The sequence below is a fragment of the Equus quagga genome, chromosome 5 (genome assembly GCF_021613505.1).
Source record: "Equus quagga isolate Etosha38 chromosome 5, UCLA_HA_Equagga_1.0, whole genome shotgun sequence".
NCBI lineage: Eukaryota > Metazoa > Chordata > Mammalia > Perissodactyla > Equidae > Equus > Equus quagga.
The window spans coordinates 130886158-130906619 of NC_060271.1; the positions used below are offsets into that span (position 1 = coordinate 130886158).

Here is a 20462-nt window from a genome sequence, read left to right on the forward strand (position 1 = left end):
TTCAGTAATATATACCAACAGCTTTAAATACGTCTACATCCTTTGAACTAGCAATTCCACCTTCGAACAACTACACAAAGATTTATGCAAAGATAGTAATCAGTGTGTTAAATAATGAATGAAGTATGTGTTTTATTATCATAAAAAATAAAATGAAAGAAGTCCCCCCCTCCCCATTAAGAAATCCTTAACATTAGTTCAGAGTCATGCCTAGGAAGTGGGGCCAGGACATCATCTGCCCACCCAGAAGCATCAGGCGGGGTCACAGGTGCCAGGGCCTTTGGAGACCAGGGAGAGGTGGGGGTCTGCCCGAAGTCACACAGCTCCTTGGCTGCTGACCAGGGTGAAAACGAGGTCTCAAGACTCCCTGCCTCAATTTTGGGGTAATAGATTGGATTTAATAACATAGTAGTTTTTCGTAAAATCTCTCCTCATTTAAATTGTTTGTCTGTTGCACTAAGAGAGGTTTTTTTTAAATAAGAAGAAAGCGACAGACCGCTCAGGCAAACGTTTTCTCAATGCTGCAGAGGCGGCCAGGGTTCCCTGGGGCCTCAGCCACCCGCAGGACTTCACGGTTCATCACCTTCTAGCGCCCATCACACCCATTTCATGGCGCATCTGCACAGAATGCGTCTCTTTCCTTTGGTTTATCTTAACATGTCCTGACCTTCCATTTGCATGAAATGTCCAGAAGAGGCAAATGCGCAGAGTGGGCAGGCAATGACCAGGGCTTGAGGTGGGGGACAAAAGTGGGGAGAAGCGGGTAGGAGGGGACTGGTAATGGCTATGGGGTTTCTTTTGGAGATGATGACAATGTTCTGGAATTAATGGTGGTGATGGTTGCATTATTTTCTAAATATACTGGAGCTCAATGAATTGCACACGTCAAAGGGGTGATTATTACAATGTGGGAATCATATCTCAATTAAAAAACATATATGCCGGCCCTTCTCTTGGCTTCGATGGTGGAGACCCAGCCTGGAGAATGTCAAGGGCTGGTTTGGCCCTTTAGGCTGGAGTTCATCACCTTCTCCAAAGTTCCTTGGCTCTGCTCCCTTCTTTTCCATCAGCACCATATTTTATAGTTACGACAGATTTGTCCCAGGCAGGCTACGCCATCTTTCTCCAGGTGTCCGTCAATGGCCTCCTCTCTGCTTTCCCTGCCTCTCCCAATCCAGGCTCTCCTGTCCATCCCTCCCACAGCAGCTAGAGGGATTTCTAAAAATTAACATCTTAGCATGCCACTGTACTGTCTACACTATGTCGGTGTTTTCCCAAGAAGATCAAATATTGACGTTCAAACTCCTTCACAGACATTACAAGGAACACTCCTGCCTGTCGGGCCTCCTCTTTCTCCACTTCCCCCTCAACCCTTCCTGCCCTCCTGGAGCCACTTGGAATATCCTGAGCCACCTGGATGGGACTCACCCTTTACAACAGCCCAAGTGCCCCCTCCTCAAGGCAAGTCACCCCTAGCAAATGCATACAGTGTCAGATCACACTCCACCCAGTACCTGCTGCTTCTTGCACTCAACATGAAACACCCTGCATGTCCATTATGTACCAGGCAATGTTATGGGGAGACAGTAGTGACAGACAGACCACAGCTGCTGTCCTCATGGGGCTTCCTTTAGAAACCTCCCTCTACCACATCAGCCATCATCCTGTCCCAAGCGTCCGTTTCCTCATCTAGGTTCGCCACTAAACAAACAGATCTCTGAAACTTTAGTAATTGTACTATCGGCAGCTCCTGAAAAAACACAGTAGCTCTTAGAAAATACGGATGCTGGCTGGCTGGACAAATATCCTAAGACGTGAAGCTGGACGTGGGTCCAATGCTCCTCAGAGCCAACCATGGTGGCCCCAGTCACCCAAGTCATTCCTGATTTGCTCATGTGTCACCCAGGATCAAGATGATGTCTACTCATCTTCCTCATCTCCCAGAACATGAACTTTTCAAAGAATGGGCATTTAAAAGAAAATCTCAGTATTTCCTATGTCTACAAAATAGTAAGGACTCAACACAGCTGCAGCCTCAAGCTTAGCCCATCGTGAGGGGGTCATGCCCTGGGACCTCATGCTGTAGAGGGTCCTAATCTGGCCTTCCTCTAAGCCACATCCATCCCATAGGATCAGGAAGCAATCCAAAGGTTTGAGAGTCAAAGGGGATGTGTGCATGCACACTTTGGGTACCCAGGACCCTACTGCCTAGGTAAATGGGTAGGCATTTACCCAAGAGAAATGAACACATATGTCAACACAAACACCGTGCATGAATCTTCATAACAGCTTATTTTTAATAGTCCAAAACTAGAAACCAACTAACTGGTCCCCAACAGGTGAATGAATAAACAAATTGTGGCTTACCTGTAAAATGGAATACTACTCAGCAGTAAAAAATATCTATTAATATACCCACAACAACGTGGATAAATTTCAAATAATGATGCAGAATAGGAAAAACAGACCGAAAAAAGAGTATGTACTATATCATTGCATTTATACAGAAGTTCTGAAATATGCAAACAATCTCACAGTGACGGAAATAAGATTAGTGTTGAAGGAGGTGCAGGAAGAAATTGATTACAAAGGGGCAAGAGGAAGCTTGTGGGGGTAATGGATATGTTCACTATCTTGACTGTGGTGATGGTTTTACAGATGTATATATGTCAAAACTCAGTCAAATTGTATGCTTTAAAAATTTGCCATTAGGGCTGGCCCCGTGGCTGAGTGGTTAAGTTCGTGTGCTCCACTTTAGTGCCCAGGGTTTTGCTGGTCCGGATCCTGGGCACGGACATGGCACCACTCATCAGGCCATTTTGAGACAGTATTCCACATGCCACAACTAGAAGGACCCAAAACTAAATATACAACTACGTACTGGGGAGATTTGGGGAGAAAAAGCAGAAAAAAAAAAAAGATTGGCAACAGTTGTTAGCTCAGGCACCGATCTTGAAAAAAAAAAGTTAAAAACAATTTGCCATTTATTGCATGTCATTTATGTCCAGATTAAAGTTATTTTAAAAATGCTACACTACAGGGAGGCAGCACTTCTTACCTAGCAGATTTGTAAAAACCCCAAAATTTGACAACAGTTTATTAGAAAGGTTATAGGGAAATGGGGGCTCTCCTTTATTTTTTTGGTGAGAAAGATTGGCCCTGAGCTAACATCTGTTGCCAGTCTTCCTCTTTTTGCTTGAGGAAGATTGTCCCTGAGTTAATACCAGTACCCATCTTCCTCTATTTTGTATGTGGGATGCCGCCAAAGCATGGTTTGATGAGCAGTGTGTATATGTCCAGGCCCAGGATCCGAACCCACAAACCCTGGGCTGCCAAAGTGGAAGCTTGTGAACTTAACTACTAAGCCACTAGACTGGCCCTGGGACTTTCCTTTATTACTAGTGGAGATGCAAAATGATCAGCCCAGAGAAATCTGGCAAGATCCATTAAAATTACAAAGGCATATGACCCTTGGACCCAACAATTTGCTTCTGAGAATTCATCCTGCAGATACGCCTGCACACTTAACGCCCAAAGTAACAATGTAGGTGTAAGATTTCATACTGGGGCACTGTTGGTAACAGCCTCCTACCCCATAAAAGTAAATAAGCCAAGTTTCCATCTCTGGGGCTGGTTAATAAACTATGGTACCTCCCCCAAGTAGAACGCTAGCAGCTTAAAAAGCAAGAAGGCTCTCTATATACTGATGGAAGAAATCTCCCAGAATATATTGTTAAGCGTAAAAGAAGCAAGATGCAAAACAGCACAAAGGATGACTACTTCGTTTTTAAAAAGGGAAGAAATAAATATATACAGTGGAATTTTCCTGCATTTGCCTAAAGAAGCACCAGAAGTTTATCCAAGCAACTCATAAAAGTGGCTTCCTAAGTGGGGGCCACGAAGGGGGTCAGATGGGGAGATAGTGTAAGGCAGGCTTCTCATTGTATAGTCTTTCATTTTTTTTGATCTTTGATGCATATGAATGTATCACCTGTCCGGGAAAAAAAAAAAAAACTATATTACAAGCTTTTTCATATCCTGTAGAATCCCCGGCCTTGAGATGGACGTCCCAGAGGTACGTCAGGATTAAATGGGATGACGACTGTGTGAGGACTTACGGAACGGGGCCGCGTTCCTCAAAGTCTCAAGGCCACCTGCCTCAGAATCACCCTGAGCCCCACCTAAAATGCATATTCGTAGACCCGAACCGAGACGGACCCCATCAGAACCCCTGGAGGTGGCACCCAACGACCTGTGCCTTTTTTAAAGTTCCCCAGGAGAACCTATGGGTGCTGAAAGAAGAGGCCCACTACGGTGAGAGACGGACGTGTGCTCAGCACCCACCAAGAGCCCGGCACTCTTCTAGGAGCTGGCCATAGAAATACGGTCCCTGGTGGTTACTGGAGGGAAGCGGGGAGGGAGGAGGGCGAAAGGGGTGGCTAGGCACGCGTGTGTGGGGTCGGATTGTAACTGGTCTTTGGGTGGCGAACATGCTGTGATCTACACAGAAATCGAAATATAATGATGTACACCTGAAATTTATATAATGTTATAAACCAGTGTGACCACAATAAAAAAAAAAAAAAACAGTCCTTTCAAAAAAAATACACAGAAGTGGAATTGCTGAATTGTATGGTAGTTCTATTTTTAATTTTTGGGGGAACCCTAAATTGTTTTTCATAGCGGCTGCCCCAATTTACATTCCCACCAACAGTGCACAAGGGTTCCCTTTTCTCCACGTCCTTGCCAACACTTGTTATATTTTGTCTTTTTGATAACAGCCATTCTGACAGGTGCAAGGTGGCATCTCATTGTGGTTTTGATTTGCATGTTCTGATGACTAGTGATGTTGAGCATCTTTTCACCTGCCTGTTGGTCATCTTTGTGTCATCTTTGGGAAAAATGTCTTCTGAAGTTCTCTGCCCATTTTTCAGTTGGGTTATTTGGTTTTTTTGATATTGAGTTGTAGATGTTCTTTATATACTTTGGATATCGGCCCCTTGTCATATGTATCATTTGCAAATATCTTCTCCCATTCAGTAGGTTGCCTTTTCCTTTTGTTGATGGTGTCCTTTGCTGTGCAGAAGTTTTTTGGTTTGATGCAGCCCTGTTTGTTTATTTTTGCTTTTGTTGCCCTTTCCTGAGGCTAGCCCCAAAAAATATTGCTAATACTGAGGTCAAGAAAAAAAAAGAAATACAGTCCCTGCTTTCTTGGGGCTTCTACTCTACAAGAGATGGACAAAGACAAAGAGAGTATTAAAGAGTGGCGTGTGGAAGGCAGAGAATTAACATGGGGTGCCCTCGAGGGACTAGGCTGGCCCATCTGGAGAAGGCCTCTAGAGGAGGTGACATTTAAACTAAGATCAGGATGACAAGAAGAAGCCCCCCACAAGAGTGGGGTGGTGGGTAAGGCTGGGGGGCCTTCAAGCTAGGAGAACAGGTTGGGCACCACTCAGGACAGGATGCAGCCAGGGTGGTGGGAGGGGAGTGGTCCAGTGAGCCAAGAAGGGGGACACCCGGGGCCTGATCAGTTAGGGATCTGGAAACCAGGGTGAAGAGCATGGATTTTACAGAGGGCCTTGGAAAGCTACGAGAGAGTTTCAAGCAAGAAAGTCAGGTGATATCAAGTTTTGTTTTTTGTTTTTTTTTAAGAAAGTAATAGTTTGGGGGTTTTTTTGTTTTTTGGGTTTTTTTTTCAGGGAAAGATTCGCCCTGAGCTAACATCAGTTGCCAATCTTCATTTTCTTTTTTTTTCAATCCTCCCCAAAGCCCCAGTGTGTGGTTGTATATCCCAGTTGTAAGTCATTCTAGTTGTTCTGTGTGAGCCACCACCACAGCCTGGCAACCGACAGATGGGTGGTGTGGTTCCACCACCCCGGGAACCGAACCTGGGCTGCCGGAGCAGTGAGAGTGCGGAACTGTAACCACTAGGCCGTCAGGGCTGGAATGTGGAGTCTCCTCAGAGAGTGAGAACTCCGGCTGCAGTGTGGAAAGTAGATGAAAGCGGAGCAGGGAGGTGGGTTAGGAGTTTGTGGCAAAAATACAGACACAAGATGAAGGTGGCTTGGATGAAGGTGGAGCACTGGACATGCTAAAGTGGACAGACAGGGGACAGGTTTTGGAGGTGGAGCCTACAGGGCTCTGTCCTTGCTGGAGTCTCAGTGGATGGTCAGGAAGGAGACGCCCAGACTGGCGGCTTGAGCGCCAGGGGCAGGGGCCCACGGAGCCTTGGCTGAGATGGGAAACACCACATAAGAGGAGAATGTAAATACGCAAGCTGTCTGTTGAGAACGATATTAACTTAGGACATGAAGCCAATGCCAGAAAGGACCAATTAAAGTTGCCCCTTAAGCTCCTGAAAATAAGGAAAGTCTAAGCGGCTGCCATCTACTTAAGATGTGAAGAGCGCCAACACAGAGTGCTGAGCGAACAGGACTGGGCTGAGCTCTGGAGAACAGTGGAGCTGTGGGTGCTAGGGGTTGGCCAAGGTCTAAGATGTACGTGCTCATGCTAAATTTAGCCTCGAAGGGCTTATTCTGTAAATTTCACAATGCTGCCTCGGGCCGGCCCTTATGGCCATGTGTGTGCACAGAAGCAGCCAGCCGACATTCCTTCCTTCCCTGCTGGCTGGACTTCTGGTTTGGTGAGAGTTGCTGGGAGCTGGTGGGGGGTGGGTGGAGAGAGACTGGGACTGTGCCCGTCAGCTACTGAGTCACCTAAGGAAAAGGAGAGACTGTCCCAGCAGGGTCTCAAGGAAGTGATGAAGCCAGGGCAGCAGGGGAGAAGCCAACTGCCATCTGCCAAGGACCTCTGACTGAGGAAGAGAGAGAGGCAGGTTGACCAGGTTAAGGCCTGACGCTCATCAGCTATGTACCCTGCACACGCGACTTCACTCTCTGAAGGTCAATATGCTCGCCAACAACATGCGGATATTCACCCAGTGCACGGGGCTGTGGTAAAGATTTCATGAGGAAATGGAGAGCGCCTAATATGGTGCCTGGCACACAATGGGTGGCCAATAAGTGGCAGTTACCCAAACAGGTAAGTGACAACCATCGGGGGTGTAGAATTCAAGAAAGAAAAGAATATAAACAGAGGCACAGAGGGCATCAAGTGGCAGTGCTCTGTGGAGTGATAACTTCACAGGCCTCTCTGCCTCCAGTAAGAGCAGCAAAGTGCACAGGGTATAAAAACATGGATGTGGCAGATAGGAAAATCACGGATAATGTCGCTCCAATAGACACACATCAACTCTACACAATACAACGGTACCTGTCTTAGGTACCCATGGGACACTTAGAAAAAGCAGCAATACATTAGTTCACAAAGAAAACTTCAAACTCCCAAAGGTAGAAATAGCTCTTTCATCATTCTTTAACAACAAAGCAATGGAATTAGTAATGAAAAACAAAAACAGAAACAACAACAAAACTTAACCTCCCAGAAATTAAAAAGGCCTAAAAACCTCGCAGAAGATCTAGAAAAAATGATAATGAAAATTCCATATGTAGGGCCAGCCCCATGGCCTGATGGTTAAGTTCAGCACGCTCCACCTTGGCACTGGGTTCAGTTCCCGAGTGTGGACCTACACCACTCACTGCTGGCCATGCTATGGCGGTGACCCACATACAAAATAGAGGAAGATGGCACAGATGTTAGCTCAGGGTGAATCTTCCTCAGCAAAAAAAAAGAAGAAGAAGAAAAGAAAGAAAGAGAAAAAAAGAAAATTCCACATGTCAAAAGTTACGTAATAGAGAAAATTGCATTGCCTTAAGCATTATAGAATGAAACAAAAAAGAAAATAAGTGAATTAGCATATAACTCAGTATGTTTTACTGAAAAGAGCAAGAAAATAAACCCAAATAAAGCAAGAGAGAGGAAATCAGGATAAATGCAGAAATTTAAAAATTAGAAATCAGAAAAATACAACGAGAAGGATCTGCAACTAAGATATACAACTATGTACTGGGGGGATTTGGGGAGATAAAGCAGAAAAATAAATAAAGAAAGAAATAAAGAAATAAACAAAACCATTGTTAAAAAAAAAGAAAGAAAGAAATCAGAAAAGTGACAAAATTGATTTTAAAAGTTTGAGATAAAAGCTGCTTCTCTTAAAGAGTGAAATAGATAAGCCACTGGGTAGCCTAACCAAAAAATGAGAAATTAGCAGAGACAATTATAAAAGCCACAAAAATGTAGGTTGGTAGACTCTATGCAAATAACTTGGGAAAGTTGATGAAACGGATTATTTTCTAGAAAAATGAAACTTACCAAAATCAATACACCTCTTCATCCAAAGAAAAAACTAAGAGACCAATAATACTGGAAAATTCTGTGACTAGAACTCCTCCTAAAAATGCAACAAGCCCGAATACGTCACAATGACGTATTTTAAACCATCCAGAAACAGACATCGCATTACCATCTAAAGCAGCTGTTCTCAATTCGGTGCCAGGAGCAGCAGCAGCAGCATCACCTGGGAACTTGGAGAAATGCAGGTTCTCAGGCCCCACCTCAGATCTGCTGAATCAGAAATTCCGGAGGTGGAGCCCAGTCATGTACATCTTAACAAAGCTTCCAGATGATTCTGATGCACATTACAGTTTGACAGCCACTGTTCGGCTGTGCGATGCCAAGCGTGGTCTGCAGACCAGCAGCACCAGTAGCACTGGGGAGCTTGTAAGAAATGCAGAACCGCAGGCTGAGCCCAGCCCCAGAGGATCAGGATCTGCGTTCTATCAAGATCTCCAGGGGATTCTTGCGTGTGTTTGAGGAGCCCTGTCTAGAGATCTGGTCCAGCAGCGTCTAGTAGAAATATAATGGAGCCACATGTGCACTTTAAAAATCTCTAGTCATCACATTTAAAAAGGTAAAAACAGCAAAATTAGTTTTAATAATATATTTTATGTAACCCAATATGCAAATTATCATTTCAACAGGTAACCAACATAAAAAATTTGTTATGGTGGTAATATTACGATACTAGCATTATTATTATTCGTGCATACTGATGCAAAATCTTATAATGTTAACAAACAGAGTTTAACATTCCAAGTAGAGTTTCTTCTTGGAATGTAAGTATGATCCAATAACTACAATATTTATTAATAAACATGCCATATTAAAGTCAAAAAAAAAGATATAAGACCAATTCACTACATGCCACGAAAGAAATTTGAAAAAAATGCAATACTCATTCCAGATAAACTCTTAGCAAAACAGAAACAGATTCTTCCTTAGTATGATAATATATTTCAAAATGAGCCAAAATGACATTTAATGGTGAGACACTAGAATTATTCAAATTAAGGGTAGCCACAAGACTAAGACATCCACCACCATCACTGATAAATTAAATATTTTTCTGGAACACTAGCCAATACAATTAAACAAGAGACAGAAATGAGAGAAAAGGGGAGAAATTACTATTTGCAGACAATATGATCACACGCCTAGAAAACCTTAAAAAATAAGCTGAAAAACTATTAGAAGCAATAAGGAAATTTAATAAGTTGGCAGGTCATGTGAAGTTAATACATGAAAACCCCTATTTACAAACAATAAGCATTTAGAGAAAAGATCTCATTGACAACAGCAACAAAATAGAAAATGTAATACTTTGGAAAAAATCAGTAAGATATTGTGAAAGGTGTTTAACAAAACATGAAACCTTTACCACAGGAACAAACAAAAACAATCAAGTCAATTGAAAGATGAACTGTGCTCATGGAAACACTCAAAATGATAAGAATGTTAATCCCCCCTAATTTCAGTGTAATCCCAAATGAATCATCAACAGGATCTTTGCACCAACCATGTGCCAGATTCTGCCCTAAATGCTTGAGCTATATCTAAAAAAAAAAAAAAAAAAAATCTGTTTGTGCTTAGTAGATATCTTAAAATAAGGTCTTCAAGATTTGTAAATATTTGGGCTGGATCATGAACGTATGTAAGTGTATGTGTGTGTTTTGTTTTCTTTTGTTTCACCAGGAAAGGAACCACACGAAACCCTAATAATGGTTACCTACGGGGAGGCACTGGGATTAAAGTGGAGCTTCCTATTTCCCTTTTACACCTTTATACCATTTGATTTTTTAACGTGCAAATATATCACTTTTTTAAAAGGTCAGTGATAATTATCTGAGCAATGAATATGACATGAGTAAGACATTTTTAAAGGTCTGTATTAAGAAATACTAGTAAATGTTGTCATAAATAATAAGAATGATTGATGGTGGAGACTGGGAGGGTGGAAGGGGGAGGAAGAAGCTCTTTTCTGGTTGGTTCCTATGAAGCCCAGGACACCTGGTCCCGCTGGGGCTGGGGGAACCAGTCAGAGGCAGGGTAGGTACAGACAGACAGACCATTAACGGGCAAGTTGGTGAACCTGGATCAAGGGTCTATGCTCTCTGCTCTGCCACCCTGAGCCTATCTAGCTCTTTCTAGGAGCTTCTCTATGGGCATGTTTCCTCGTCTGGAACACGAAGTGGTTGGATTAGATCTCTAAGGGCCTGTCCAGCTCTGATATTCCAGGATTCTTTCTTCCATTCATTCACTCAGCTGGTCATTGAAGGCCAACAATGGTATAGGTGCTGGGGGTCTAACTGTGCAAACGACTGGCCTTGTGAAGCTTACAGTCTAGCTGGGAAGACAGAGAGTAATCTTGTCTGAAATGCCCCCACAAGACCTTGCCCAAGCTCACCGTGGAAAGCGCTATGAAGGAGGGGTGCACTCGGTCATAACAGGAGAGGGTAAATCAGCAGATCTGAAGGCAGGGGCGGGAGGAGAGTCTGGGGGAGCTGAGGAGGACGAGCAGGTGATAACTGGGGGTGAATGGGGCGTGGGGAAGGTTTGAAATAGTCATTACAGAGAGCGAGAGAATAGCGAACGAACACAGTAGGACTGCCAAGCTACTCTGAAGAGTCTAGAAAGCACACAGCATTAAGAGGCATCCAACTGATATTTGTCTAACGAACCCAAGCTATCTTATGCAGATCATCTCAATCTGATATTCTTGCAGTAACAGAGAGAAGCAGCTTGGGTAATTCTTTCTAAATTATACTTTGCTTCTCTCTAGAATGTCCTTAGAAGAACCAGCTCCTTAAGATCCGCGTCACTAAGCTGACATCCACACTCAGATATGTAATCTTTGATCAGCCAACCCTCAGTCGACTTCAGGGAACCACGTGGGTAAAGAAAGCCACCAGCTCTTCCCCAGGCCAGGTAATGCACTCAGGGGCAGGGGACAGTCACCAAAGTACCACAGAAACCCCTGAGGTCTATCTGAATGCCCAAGCGCCTGTGAAATGTAATATTTCAACCAGCACCGCAAAACGGGCTAAGATACCATGAGAGGTACAAACGTTGAAAAGGCGGTGGGGGTGGGGGGGGCTTTTTTAAAGATAAAATCGTTTGTTTTCTCAAACATTCATGAATTACGGTGTTAATACAGGGCAAATTCACAAAGGCAGCACGAGGGAATAAATCAAAAATAAAGGGAAGACTCTAGTAAGCAAAACCTGCCTTCTACCTACATGGAAAAACACTCTAGTGCCCCAAGTAAATAAATAATAAAAGGATATGGAAACAATACACCCTGAAAACTCTCGTCCCTTCTCTGTTCTCCTGGCCAGAAGCAGTGCTGACAGGTTTATGCTGCCCGTGTTATACACCCAGCCGGCATTTATTTATCTAATAACACTTGAGTACTTTTCAAAGAACCAGGTAGGGCATTTCAAAGAGCTGAAGCCGCTCTCGTATTTTATCAGGATCCCATTATTACCCCAAAGACAAGGTACCCTGACCCCGGACTAGACAAATGCTAGAAATAAGAACTGCGGGTGCTCAAACCACACCATTTTTCTCTTTCCTCTGATGGGAAGGCTCTTGAGAATTTATACTCACAAGGAAAAATAAAACAATGCATAGTGATTTTCATTCTTACCACACCTAGGCCTGTTTCTTAAAAACACTTTAATTCCTCTTGGTCTCGTCTGTTTCACAATTACAGCCTTAACTATGCTTGCTCACACATACTCATACAATTTCTTAAACAAATGCTTTACTGCCATCGCAAGCAACTTGTGCAACAATCAGGGACAGAACAAAACACGAGTGCTTACCCAGAAAAACAAACAGAAGAAACAAAAGTGGAAGTAATAATCCAGCATCACAGAGCTGTGGAGCGAGAGGGGGCTTTGGGGAAGAGGTTTGAGGACTCGCACTAGGGAAGAAAATCAGTAGCAAAAAAAAGGTCCAGAAAGGTCTGGAAAGATTAAATGCTGACTGGCCGTCATTTCTGCCGCAGACCTGCGAGCAAGTCACACTTCTTACGCCCACATTGCTGCACCAAAGGCGGTTGCCAGCTGAGGGCAGGGGGCTGGCCTCCATGATCTGTCAGACACTCCTCCCCAGGGTGCAGAGCAGCCTAAGAAAGCAGCTGATATTTAGGGATGAAGCCAGTCTTCTTGGATGTTAATTTTTCACAGCACATGTCCCGGGGTTTGATAATACTTGATGTAACATGATTTGACTGCCCTTCGTTCTTCCCTGACAGCACAGAGGTGATCACTATTATCCCATTTTCAGACGAGAAGGCCAAATGTTAGCTTTCTTTCTCAAAGGCCATGAGCCACAAACTACTTGGTGGCTAGCACTGCTTTTATGTGGTTACTCCAACATCCCACATACAGCAAGATGTTACCAACAAAGGATTCTTTCTATTCTTAGGCGATGGGTAGGTGAACAGCACCTGGAACATAGAAAACCTACTTTCTAACCCATGGCACCAACGTGTGGATTAGAAATCCTCAAAGTATGACCTCTAGAACTCCTAACTATAAATTTCCCATTAAAAATGCATTAGGGGGCTGGCCCAGTGGCATAATGGTTAAGTTCGCGCCCTCCGCCTCAGCAGCCCAGGGTTCGCAGGTTCAGATCCCAGGCACGGACATACACACCGCTCACCTAGCTATGCTGTGGCAGCATCCCACATACAAAACAGAAAAAGATTGGCCCAGATGTTAGCTCAGAGACAACCTTCCTCAAGCAAAAAATAAAAAGGGGGAAGACTGGTAACGGTTATTAGCTCAGGGACAATCTTCCTCACCAAAACCATAAAAGTTAGAAAAGGCAGTAGGAGCCATATCACCACTCCACTGAGAAGGGAAAAAAAGCGCACAGCCACAGGCTCTGAAAATCTGAAATGCTCTACGGAGGCAGCAAGATCAACAGTGAAACCCCAGGTCCCCGTCCTGTCTGTGCAGTTCAGTAGGCGTAAGAGCTGGCCGTGAAGACTGTTTCCTCATCTATCCCATCTGTATTTTTTTTAAACCAAGTGAAAACACTTGATAAACAACAGAGTTTTCATCTTCACCAAAACAAGGGATTATTATTATTTAAAAACTACCTAATAGATAAATTATAGTAAATCCATACGGCATAATATCACCACGGAATAGTTAATGGTGAGATCAAAAGATGAAGATATGAAGGGAAAAGTAAGTTACAAAATATAGAGAATATGATGTCACCTTTATTGATATATGTAGGCATAAATAATATTTATATGTAGGAAAAATTGGATGTACATCCTGCAAAATAGCACTAGTTATCTCTGGACGGCATAATTATGAGTGATTGATATTTTCTTTTTCATACTTTTTTTTGGAGGAAGATTAGCCCTGAACTGACTGCTGCCAATCCTCCTCTTTTTGCTGAGGAAGACTGGCCCTGAGCTAACATCCATGCCCATCTTCCTCTACTTTATGCGCGGGACGCCTGCCGCAGCATGGCTTGCCAAGCGGTGCCATGTCCGCACCCGGGATCCGAACCGGTGAACCCTGGGCCAGGGAAGGCGAAGGTGCGAACTTAACTGCTGCGCCACCGGGCCAGTCCCTCTTTTTCATGCTTTTCTATACCTTGTATATATTTTCCAACGATTATCTATCGGAGTCATAACAAGTTTTTTTAAAGAATAAATGATTTTAAGACTCTAAAATATCCTCCTACACCTTTGGTGGGACAGTGAATAGGAACAAGTGCTTGGAGGGGTACCATGGACACAGCTGTAAAATCTTACATGCAAACGCTCTTTGACCCTGCATGTTGAGTTTTAATTATCCCACTCCTACGTGTGCAAAAAGAAGTATGTAAAAGGGTTGTCCTTACAGCATTGTTTGTAATAGCAAAAGACTGAAAAACTTAAATGTCCATCAATAGGGAAATTCAAATAAATTAGGGCAGCCCTATTCAAGGTAACGCAGCCAGGAAAAACAATGCGCAGCTATGGACTGACGAAACTATCTCTAAGATATGCGATTAAGTGAAAAAAACAAGGTGCAGGATATATGCCATCATTTGTCTAAAATTATTTTTAAGAATATATTCATAGTTACTTGTACAGGCTGTCTCTGGAAGGCTCTCCTAGGAAATTATAATAACATTGCCTCAAAAGAGAGGAAATGAGGGACAAGAAAAAGAAAAACAAGCAAGAGGAAAGCTTAATTTTCATTGGACGGCCTTCCTTTTGTGCTCTGAATTTTTTACTATGTGCATATGTTACTACAAAAACAAAACCGAACAAAACACTTAAAAGCCTTGGGGGAAAACTACATCAATTATTTTTCAGCACCTGTCACGGTCTTCTTCATTTTGAAGGCAGCCCCCCCCCAAAAAATGCTGCCTCCAGCAAACAAAACTACGAGAGGCAGCTGCGTCCCTCACCCCACCTACCCGGGCGCTCTCTGCGACCTCCAGGACCAGGTTCAGACGAGTATGGGCTCAGCCGAAGCAAGAGCACCGTGTCCTTTGACAACAATGTCAAATTCTCACTTGTATGTAGTAAATAAGAAATAGTTTACCTTTCAGCAAAGGCATCAAGTTTCCCCAACTCATCAGAGAGGCCAACAAGGGAGTCCAAGGTTCCCACCTAGAAAGATTGCAAAGAAGTGAGAGGTTCACACTTGCCGGCAGAGGAGCATGGGTGCCTTTTCAACAACAGGGCAGGGAATTCTGCAACTTCCATCCTGAGTTAGCTGTCCTTGGTCAATGGCCAAACAAGTGGGAAGCGCGCTAAAGTGAAATCAATGGATTTTGCAGGGGTTTTTTGGTTTTGTTTTTGTTTTTGCCAACAGAATAAATTGTCATATTTCTGCCATAGGAAGCAGTGACTACTATATTGTGGTCTGCCCTCAGCTCATTTTCCTCTTACAATGGCGGTCTGCTAGTCATGTGAGTAATCCCCACAGCCAAGGGAGAGATACACCAGAGAGCAAGTTAAATACATTGTCATTTCTAAAAGCCTTTCTTCTCCGAGACAGTCCAACCGATCCCTTTCTCTGTTGTTCTCTGCTGTTATCAGTGTGATCTTGCTGGGGCAGGGGTCCAGCTTTTCCTCCCACTTCATCATTTGGGGAAGTCCTTTTCTTTTCAGACGACTTATAACCATGTATTTCTTAGTATGGAAATTATTACAGAGCCCTAAACTGTACTTAAAGACCTATTCACAGAATCAGAAGGAAAAACTTTATCATATTATCAACCAATCAGACATTAAAAAGTAATTAGGAAATTATGAAGCCTGGATATTTCTAGTAAGTGAAGTTGCTTCTTTTCAAGCAACTTGATTTTAAGCAACATTTGGCAGGGGACGTGTCTTTTTTATCTTTGTTCCCTCCAGTCTAGCACAGAGCCTCACACATAGTAAGCGATGAGAGGATGCTGAATTTACGAACCTTCGCAGCATCTGTCACTGGACAACAGTGACAGGTTTGAAAAGTCAGCGAGATATGGGTTCAGAACTCATTGCTGGCCTCAGCGGGACAGGACCCCTAACGTGGGAGTTGTGCAGACTCAAGGCGATGCATTTAAAGTGCCTGGCCCCCAGCATACGAGCAACTGTGGCAACATCACAAACAACTCACGGTAGCTGACGGGGCAGCTCTTTTGGCGGAGGGGCAAATTGAGGTTTGGAAGAGAATTACAGGCAGTGTGCTAAAGAGTGGCCTCGGAGCAGTTAACGCCATTCCTCCAGTACCCACAACGCGTTTACACTGGAGTCATCCGGAAGAATGACTTAAGCTTCTTCCTTTGGAAACCTACAATCTTACATAGCACTGCAAAAAGTCCACTCTTATTTTAAGTAAAAAGATTGTACATATCTTGCTCCGCTTTCACGTTTGTTTCATTTTAACTTTGTTCTCCACTGCAAGAGCCCTTGGACGCTCACACACTGTCAAATCTCTTTCTGCCATCTGCCTAGTTATCACTAAATCCCCTTCCTTCTTCTCCATCAGAACCAGAAGGATCCTGGCTCTCCTGCCCCCAGGTCAAAAGCACAATCAAGGCTGAAGCTCCCCACTTGTTGAAGACAAAACAGGAAGAAGCTGAGAACTCACGAGGACCCAAGTGAGTAAAACACTCTTCCGACTTTTTGAAGTATTAGATACAGCTACCCACACCATAGTCTCCCTATTCATTCTGTCCTGTAGCTCTATGTCCATAGGTACCCCAATTAATTTGGGGCCACGGCATGAGGTCTCATCCAAACCATCGATGCCGCCTGTGCATCCTCAGCTCCTGGCTGGTCCTTTGCTTTGCCCTATTATATTCTTCTTGGCTTCCCAGATGACATCCCCTGACCCCAATCCATCACCCTTCCTCCTCCCCAGGAATCTTACCTTGAAGTCAGGAATCATGAATTTGGTGTTATAAGACAAGTTGGACTTGGAGGTTACTGTATTCATCCTCTCCAGAGCCTGTAAATTTTCCTTATCGCCAGGGGCAGAAATTAACCAAAACTCCGACATGCTTCCAGGCTTCTTTTCTCCAGTTACTAACCAGAACCACAGCAGCATACACAAACAGAAACAGAAGAGAGAAGTATCAAATATCTCTATTTCTTCACCACTCCCTTCCCTCAGAATTAATCCTCTCAAGGATCAGTCGTTTTCCCCATTCCCATTCTCTGCCCTTTGACCGTCCAGTTCAGAGTCTATATTTCCAAGGACACGCATCTGCACCAAGCCGTGGGCTGATCTTCAGTGCTCTTATCTCCTCTTGGAAAGCCCTCAGGTCTTCACAAAGTCTCCTGAAGGTCCTCCTTTCCTAGGGAGGTTCTGACTGGTTTTAAGAAGGAGGGGGGAGGAGAGAAGAGCAGGATCCTGTTCCTTTCACTCTCCAGTCCCGTGAACACCCCACCTGACATCATAAAACAGGGGACAGCAAGCTGGATTTGGGCGCCTTCTGGAATGGTATGTTTCTCCCTTCCACCTTGCATCTTCTGGAATGCAGGATGGGGTGGAGGCAGGAATGAGACAAGGAGGCAAATCCCACATCTTAACTGACCAACCTTGAGATTGCTGCTAGTTTTAAAAATAGACTTCAGAAGGATTCTTCTTTTTATAAAATAAGGGAAAAAAAGGTGAGGGGATTACTAAAGTGATTTTTTTCACAAGACTAAGGGTCCACTCTGCAGAGGTGGGTAACTTGCTAGCCTGGCAGGTGGTTTCTGTCCAGTGTGTGCTCAAGTCGATTAGCTCTGCTCATTCAATCGTGTACACACCCACACCTTTATCCCCTCGGCCTGTCTCCCTTCCCACTGCCTCCCAAAGCGCCCCCGGATGCCTAGGGAAAAAACGGGGTAACAGCCAGAGCCCCATCATTGAAGCGTCTCTTTTTCACCCCCAGTCTCACTCCACTCCTAGATAATCTTAGACCCTCCTAACCCCGCGCGCATCGAACGCTGTTCCTTTCGGTCTTGACTACGATGAGGACAAACTGGCCCCACGCAGAACCTGGGGAGATGCCCCCTGCCCGGCCCCGGGGAGGGCGCAGCGGAGGCGCCGGTTCCCTGGTTCCCACGGAGAAAGCGCGGACCCAGACGGCGTCCGTGGGCCGAGGCGACGCCGGGACCAAGGGGACCCGGGGGGCTCGCGCTGCGCTCTGGTAGCGGGGCGCGCGCCTCTCCCCCCGCCGCCTCGAGTCCCGAGGCGCCGCGCGTCCTTACCCAGAGCCGGGACGCGCGGTCGGGGCTGCGGGCGGGCAGGCGGGCGCGCACGGCCGGCTCCCGGAGACCACGGCTGCTGCTCGGCGCCCCGCCCCGCCCCGCGCTTTAATCCTGGCGGGGAGACGGTCCCCGCCCGCCGGGTATTTGCATACCGGGCCGCCCGCCTCCCGCGTGGCCGGGCTGGAGGCCCCGCGCCCGCTGCGGGAGGGCAGCGGAAATGGGACGCTGCCTTCGAGTCTTGGCAAAAATCCCCGAACCCCTTGCCCTGGCGGGATTCCGGGGAGCATCCGACGGGGACCCCAGCCCCACAACCTAGCAGAGCGGACCGGACGTGAATACGACCCAGACACGCAGGGACAGGCGAAGCACTGGGGACGGGGCACCTGCTCTCCGTCCGATGCCTCGCGTCTCCCCACCCCCCCCCCACCCCCACAGTGACAGGGGACAGGGTCTCAGGAGAATCACCGAGAGACAGGACGGCCCTGGGGAAGCGACGCAACAGGTTCCCATATGTTCTGGAACACACACCTAGGCAGAGGCACAAATCTTCCTGCCCGTGGGCGTGAGCTTGCCCTTGGTCGCCAAGGAAACTCTCCATGCCTGGCGCGCCCACCTCACCTTACCCCCTTCCAAACTGCCCTGTGGACAGGAGGGATCGGAAACTTAGCGTCGAGTCCCACCACGTGAGGTCACGATCTGTGCTGTTTGAAACGGAGAAAGGGAAACCCCAGAAATTAACGTGTGGATGTTAAAAAACAAAACAAAAAACTCTGAGAATTCATTTTCTCTGGAGTAAAGGAGGAAACTTCAGTTCATCCGTCTCTGTGGACGATGTTTTCAGTGGTTTCTGGGAAAGATCAAAATCTCAGAATTATTCTTTGGGGGGTTGAAGAAGGTGTGGTGGCTTCCGTGAGACTGGGCTCCCCTGACTGCATAAAACCCGTCAGACTGTCAACCGTGAATGCTTTCGGCTATTTGGAATGAGACAGGAGGTGTAAGCCCATATGCTGGGATGAGAGGCCCCAGATGCGGGACAGAAATGTGGCTTTAAAGGTCACAACGTGCTCATCCAGGCATCCTGTTGTGGATTTATAATTGGCAGTTTGGGCCTCCTAGCACCTGTGCTCTGCATCATCGTTATTGGGACACTCAAGTGCATTAGTCAGTCCTTGCAACATCTTCCAGAGGGAGGACACCTGAAACCCAGGGATGAGGAAACCTGGTGTGTATGGGGAGCTTAAGTGGCAATTCCAAGGAAGGAATGGCCTGCTTGGATATGATGCGGAGTCTCCAATCTTGGACTTCATCTGGTAATGCCATTCTTTCCAGCCTGGGAAAACAGAAGCCTGGAGCTGGGAGCAGACCTCAAGTGTAGGGATCCTCACAGAAGAGTCATGAATTGCCAGGGGTCACACAACTGGCTAATGGCAGAGCTGGAACTCAGGCCTGTGATACAAGTCTTGTGTCCTTATCACTGATCCCAGCAAGCCTACAGGACTGGGTCATAACTCTGGGACGACCCATGCTTTCCATTTCGGTCCACATTTTTCTAGCCTTCAACATTCACAACCATTGACCTGGCTTCTCAAGATTGGGCAACATGTTTAGAAATATCCCCTACTTCACTTATGGCACCATTCTTTCTATAAATATGGTTTCCTCTACCTAGCTTATTTTAAGAAATAAAAGAAGAGTCAGACACAAAATAACTCCTGGACATCTGATTAAGAAAATAATAAGGACCTACAATGGTTCTTGTCTTACTTAAATTTTTCCTGCCCCAAATCTAAAATCTTTCCAGTCTTTCACATCTGAAGCTTCTTGTTAAATATTGGAATTTGTAATAGTTTATAACGACTGCTGTAGGGGTAGCTTGACTTTTTTCAAGTAACTTCTTTTCTGTTTATAAACGTAATTCTTTGCTTCTTATAGAGAATGTGTAAAGCACAGAAAAGTATAAAGAAGGAAGTAAAAAAATCACGTGTGATGAAGATTTTAGGCTGGTTAATTTTAAAACTGCAGGTGAGAAGCAGGCTCCAAGGACTGGAGTTTGATTGCCCTTTGTTGGGAAACATTTACATTTGTAAGGGAAACCTCCATCTGTAAAGATGCCTCCCTCTCTGTGACAGGAAGAAGGGGGATGGCCTTATCTGTAGAAACTCTTAATGGGGAAGGCAAGAACTTAAGTTGATTATTGTCTGGCAACCTCATGTAACTGATTTAGGGTGGTGGCTTCTGGCCTTTACTTAATCAGATTGGATTCTTATCTAAAAGTTGTGGGACCACCCAATGGCCAGACTCCACCTTCAATGATACCATTTTAACTTTTTTACATATTCTTTCCTTTGTCTTGTAAAGAGATGGCTCACATACCTATGCCTTAAATTTAGCCTTACTCTCCACTGTCGATGAAAATAATCCATAACCAATCTATAAATGAAAATTTAGGTGAGTT

General features: G+C 45.0%; 1 protein-coding gene across 4 annotated transcripts in view; it reads right to left on the minus strand.

Annotated features, from left to right (window-relative positions):
- The window catches only part of ATP6V1C2 (ATPase H+ transporting V1 subunit C2), a 54454-nt gene extending 35901 nt beyond the window's left edge, over positions 1 to 18553 (minus strand). For 3 of the 4 annotated variants that reach the window (XM_046661318.1, XM_046661316.1, XM_046661315.1), the window contains exons 1-3: positions 18536 to 18553; positions 16680 to 16834; positions 14862 to 14929 (exon numbers count right to left, since the gene is read on the minus strand). In XM_046661318.1, coding sequence (XP_046517274.1) covers positions 14862 to 14929; positions 16680 to 16808 — 197 coding nt within the window. In that variant the 5' untranslated portion in view covers positions 16809 to 16834; positions 18536 to 18553. Of the gene's footprint in view, positions 1 to 14861; positions 14930 to 16679; positions 16835 to 18007; positions 18090 to 18535 lie in introns of those variants that run through there. The other variant, XM_046661317.1, reaches the window with a different exon arrangement.
- Between the last annotated feature and the right edge of the window lie 1909 nt (positions 18554 to 20462).